The sequence below is a fragment of the Alligator sinensis genome, unplaced genomic scaffold, assembly GCF_000455745.1.
Source record: "Alligator sinensis unplaced genomic scaffold, ASM45574v1 scaffold994_1, whole genome shotgun sequence".
NCBI classification, from domain to species: domain Eukaryota; kingdom Metazoa; phylum Chordata; order Crocodylia; family Alligatoridae; genus Alligator; species Alligator sinensis.
In genome coordinates this window covers 190851-196755 of record NW_005842488.1, presented here as the reverse complement: position 1 = coordinate 196755, position 5905 = coordinate 190851, and the positions used below count along the sequence as shown (strand labels likewise).

General features: G+C 46.1%; 1 protein-coding gene across 1 annotated transcript in view; it reads right to left on the bottom strand.

The window, feature by feature from the left end:
- LOC102368221 (CUB and sushi domain-containing protein 1) overlaps window positions 1–5905 on the bottom strand; it is a gene marked incomplete at its 5' end in the record, with an annotated part of 292700 nt that overhangs the window by 97014 nt on the left and 189781 nt on the right. The window contains 2 exons of the mRNA XM_014523449.2: window positions 2902–2971; window positions 3110–3228. Of these exons, the coding sequence (XP_014378935.1) occupies window positions 2902–2971; window positions 3110–3228 (189 nt within the window). The remainder of the gene's footprint in view (window positions 1–2901; window positions 2972–3109; window positions 3229–5905) is intronic.

Here is a 5905-nt window from a genome sequence, read left to right as displayed (position 1 = left end):
CGCAGCCCCTTCCCAACGACACACAGGGCAAACAACGGCGAGGCTTTCCCCCCTTGCGTTTCAGAAGCACGAGTGTGATACCATGAGGGTGGTATCAATGATTAGAGGTGCACAGACAGACAGGTGGAAAGACCTTTTTTACTGCTCTAGCTGTCACAAACAGAAGGGCTCAAGAGGGACCATCTCACTCCAACCTCATTATTTTTCCCATTGTTATTTGTGTTGTGCCAGTGCTTAATCATAGGCCAAAACCTCCATGAGCTGGGAGCCATATAACACTAGTGTCTAACACAAAAAAACCTTTTGTACTTGCTTATCTGACAACTGTCATGGTTTCCCCCATCACTAACATCAATACCCTGCTCACTGCGCCTCAAATCCTTGACTGCGATGCTCAGCCCAAGGGCTTCGGGCTCTTTTCTAAGCAGCTCCCTTTGGCAGGAGACTTATCTGCTCACTTATTTCTGCTGTAACCATGTCTGTATTTATTTCTGGACTGGAGATCATCAGATAAAAGAGCTGTTAGCTACTATAATTACTTTCAACCTAAATGATGTGAGCTGGAACAGCAGGAGCCTGAAATAACTGTTAACTAACGCATGCTATTAAATGCATAAATGTCTCTCTCACAAAGTCATAAAGTGAAGAATATGAATATTAAACATCCAGAGTTGCTAAAACAAAACACTGCTTTAAAATAACCCCCCAAAGTCCTGAAAGCTCCTGTCAATGCATCTGTTTCTTGAGAGACTGCTCCTATCCTTATAGAAAGGAACAACCTTTTCTCCTGCATGGGAACAGCACCAGGCCACAACCAGCCACAGCTCTTGGCACCTTCTTAGCAGGTGGCGCCACAAGCAAAAGAGATGATGGTGACTTTTATTTGGCTACGGAGATGTTGCCTTGCCAAACTTAACCTTCTTCAGTAGCGCGTAGTAGCAGCTGGAGAAATCTTTGTTGGACAGTACAGCTCCAACGGCATCAAAATGCCGCTCAAACATGAGGTCCGCTTCTCCAGAATTTTGTTTCGGAAGAAAAACAGGTGAATTTTGATGATGTCAAAATGGCACGGGATAAAGGCACTGCACTGCATTTGAAGGTACTTTTTGGTTTCAGGGAGACTGGCTGTAAATGGGTTTCTGAGTGGCAGGAGCTATTTTGGAATTGCAAGGCATGAATTCATACGGTAGCGTGGGATCAAGGGTCTGGACAAATGGAGCTTGGGCTACGTATTCAGGAATAAAGCTTCGTAGGAGATGGGACCACGAGGTGAGGTTTAGGTGGGAAAGGATTAATAGCATGCTACACTGTTGCTAATCTGCTCAGGTGCTTAAACTGGCAAAAGGTTTGTAACTGGTGCCATGTATTACAACAGCATGTTGAAGATGGGGCAGGTTAGATGTATGCAGAGTCATGGGCAGACCCAGCCCTCAAACCGCTTATGGCTGAAATAAATAAAAAAAAAAAAAAACACACACAAAGAAGGGAAGAAGGGGTTGTACCATGATCCCCTTTTTACAAATGGGGAACAAGGCACAGACAAAACAGGCAGCCTGCTCAGGATTGCACAGACCATGGGATGGAAGATCCCCCCCCTCCTTGATCCCACGCTGGTCCATCAACCCCGAGTCCAACCTCCCACTCCAAATGTGGTCGGCCTGGACAAAAAGTTGGAAGCAGGAATCATCGTGGGCAAAGATTGGAAAGCGTGGGATTTGAGGCAGTAATTGTCACTATATATTGGGCAGCTCTCCAGATGGCAGAGAGGTTTGCCGATGGCTTTTCGAGTGAAGTAGACAGCGAGGAGAACTGAAAGCTGGATTCAGGCAGCTACTTGGTTTTACTGAAGAAAGAAGGCAGGTAGGTTAGGATCTTTTGGGGAAAATCCCCTCTCCTTCCTCGCATTGTCCCAAGTGACCGGAGAGCAAAAAGGGGTGGATATGGGTTTCAAATCCGGCCGGCTCCTATTCTGGCCAGAGTCATTCTTTGGGTAAAAGAAAAAAGCAACAAGGTCACAAAAGCTTCCGAACTAATCTGCTCATCGCAGAGTTTCTCACGATGTGTAAAGGTGAACGGCTGGTCAGGCGCGTTATGTTCGGTGTTGTGCATTTCTCCGACTCGGTGACGCTGCGTCCTGACCAGCTCAGGAGCTGCGGGAGCTGCCGGTGTTAATCAAAGATGCACATCATCATCTGCTCCCCCCAGTGAACGGTGGCACTCACACTCCAGTTGCAAAGGAGAAAAAGAACCCTCTGTAGTACATTAGTTAATATTTGCATAGTCCCACTTTAACAGTGGCAAGCATATTTTGAATAATCATGATTACAGAAAAGAAAGAGCCAATGCTTGCAGTTTCTCTCTCTCACACACATACATGTACTTCAATAATATTTTCTGTGAAACCTCCTTATAGTTTGAGAGCTGCAGTTTAAATATCACTGCTCTGAACCATCTGATATTGGCTGGGACCAGAGGAAGCTAATGGGACTTGATGGGGTAATGGGCTGTACTGAGGGCGCTGATAGAGTTTGTGTTGGGGCCTGAGCACCAGAAAACCAGGGAACGGTGCAGGGCAAGACCGAGAGAGAGAAGTGAGAGCCCAAAACTAGAACAGCCAAGGGCGGCTGGTCAGGATGGAGGTACATTGGGTAGAGCTAGGTATGCAGAGCCCAGGCGGGACATCCCGTGGCAGACCTGGGTGTTGTCTTGAAAGAGGAGTTTATCAGAAGTGCTGGAAGTCAAGATGGGGGTCTGCCAGAAAAACTTTCAGAGGCCCTTGGTAGCACTGAGAGCAACTCAAACCCAAGGTTTCCCGGTGCTATGCGTTGCATCGGCACTTAGTCCATGCACACGATAAAAGGGCGCTTTAACAAGGGGAATAAAAAGCAACAAGAATCCTACCTATGCAAAGTGGAGGTGGATAGTTCCAGCGTCGAACAGTCCCCGGCATGCAGGAAATGTGAGAGTGCCCCTGAAGGAGACAACATGAGATTTTTAGAGGATTTGGGATTCATTTGTGCATTCATCTTACAGCAAAGTTGGGGTCAAGTGGAAGAACCCAGCCCCCGGCCCCCACACCACCCGGTTCTTGATCTGTAATGTGCAGTACCTGGAGCGCGTAGCCCGGTTCACACTGAAAGGAGACGACATCGTTGACCAAGTACCTCTCGCCAATCTTCAGGCCATTCCCAGGCACTGCCGGTTCTGGACAGCTGGACAGGCCGACGGCTGTGAGAGAGAAAGAGCAAGGCTGAAAGCTCCTGGGGAATGGTGATAAAGCTGATGAGCTGTGATAAAGGCAGAAGGGAAGCCCTGAATCTCATTAACACAACTAGTTAATACAAGGGGATTGCATTTAAGAGAGATGGGGACAGCGAGACCAAAAAAACCGGGTGCACATGTAACTCGGGAGAATACCTAGAAAGCAGATGGGGAAAAGCCACCTGGTCATCTCCCTTGGAAACTACTGCAAGGCACACTAAATCTTCCCATGCGTTGCACAGTCCAGTTTTGAATGCCCGAAGCAATAGGACTTTCTCTCCTTCCATCAGGAGGCCATCGCAGAGCCTGACAGACTTTGCTACTATGATATTGTACCATACTATTTGAGTTAGAGTCTCTCTTCTTCCTGATGAAGAAGGTCTTGCATTCAAGAGCGTGTCAAACTGTATTCCAACCATGCAGCTGGCCCAATAAAATATATTACCCCTAAAAAAAAAAAATCCTTGCCTCTCGCACAATTCCTGGACCATCCTGGCGACCATGTCACCCCAACACTACCTGTTCTTTAATCTCATCTGACCGGTCTTGGTTTTAACCCCCTCTGCTCAAGCTTTGTACCCCTGAGGCATGAACACTGCAGGTACTTGTCAGCATCCCATCCCGGGGCCACCAGGAACAAAGCTGAATCTCTAGGGTGCATTCTGTGCGGCGTGTCTTGAAGGATTTTCTATGTCGTCGCATCTGCTGTTCCAACCTACGCCTTGTTACCGTTCAGCCGTTCTTCAGAAAGAACTGCATTATCTTGTTCACACTCTTGGGCTCGACTGCTTTGTCTGGTATCTTAATTATTCCCCTACTAACCATTCCTGAAGAATTTCAAAGACAGTCATCGTGCATGCTATTCTCCGTCGGACGCTACCTAACTGGAAAGAGCGCAGAATGGGCCAGAGGGAACCAGCTCTGCCTTGCTTGAGAAGCTCCGCTTTATTTGCATCGTGCTTGTAGAATAAAAAGTGCGGTTTTTTTTGTCATGTGTCATTTATCCTCTTGGGGGACAGAGTAGCACAATTCCAATTTTTTTCCACCCCCCGCTCTCCTTTCCTTTCCTGCTTTTCAATTAAGGAATGAATGTATGATGTGATATATGCAATAGGAAGACGCGTAGGTCTTTGATACAGTCAAGCCGAATATTCTATGAATATTCCATTCATTCGCTCCCATTTCCTTCCTGGCTAAGGTTATATCGCAACCCTATTGGAGACCTCAGGCCAGGTGATACCTTCTCCTCTATATGCCTTCCACCTTCCCCCCTCCCCAGCTGCCTTTTCTATGACACTGAATGGAAATAAAACTAAGACAGCAGTTAGCAGTCACCTCATGCCCGCGGTTGCTCAGCTGTCTGCCAGAACCACCCTCACTTTCGACACTAGCAGCTGCCACTAAAAGGTAACCTTCAGCATCTTTCCAAGGGCTCAAGTTTTGTTTCAGCTCTACAATCTGGAGGCAGGGCTGAGAGTAGGGGGGGAAATAACAGCAAGGAGGCTCAATGGGGTGCGATGGAGACTCTCCTGAAAACAGAGTCGTGCTGCTTTGCTTGAAAACACGTATTCCTGCCACATGCATGACTATCACTTGACCTTCAAGGAACGGAGAGAACAGCTTGAAATAACTTCTCGTTCAGATCAGTGGGCACTGAGTCATTCATGAAGCTGGATTCTAGTCACTTCACTCTGGCTTTTGATAATGTAGAGATAAGGGCTTTTCCTTGAGGAGTCGAATCAGTGGGAAGAGAAGAAGAAAGCACTACAAATGTCATCTCACCTCTTGTTGCGTCCTTTCGGTGGCTTTACACATACGAGCCCCCAACTTCCAGGCTAAACCTTTGTGAGTAATTGATTTTCAGCCCTAGCAGTGAGCTGACAATCCAACTTCCTAAGACTAACGCTCGGTGTTTATTGGGAGGCAATTTGATTTTTGATTTTTTTATTTTCCTGAGAAAACATACATTTGAGGGAGAGGGGTCGAACTGAACAAACCGTTTCATGTAACTCTAAATGTTTTATTTCTCTTTCATGCTTTTAAAACCCGTTTCATTTTCTTATCTTTTGGTAAAGGTTTGGCAGGTTTCAAAACGGAAACATTTGCAAACAAAAATCGAAACGCTTCGTTTTGAAAATGTCGAAAATGTGACGCGTCAGCTTGTCTGAAATGCGTTTGAGTTTTTTTCTTCCCCTTGGTGGAATCCGCTAGCAAAATTTCACGTGAGTCTTCAAATGGCTCCAGTCTGTTCAAAGCTGCAGGACTGGCAAAGAAAATCTTTCGCCCCATAAAAAAAGACCATTTTGGAAACCCAACCTTGGAACAGGACACTTTGCTTTTGATGATTGATACTCAACCATGACCAATAAACTATCTGTTTATTTAGGATTTTATACCACTGATCATCGCTGTAGTATTCGGGACCCTTCCATGTAAAACCAATGGTGAGAACTGTTGGCTTAGAAAATGGTATTTAAATGTTTGCTTTTGGGGAGCTGGCTTATAGGTATATGTATATTCATTAGAATGATTCAGGAAGGGCAGCAGAGGTTAATTGATTTTTAAGCGCTTGGTTCTCACACACACAGTTTCACATAGCCCTGGAAGCAGAGAGGTTGTCTAACACAACAAGCCCAACAAAGAC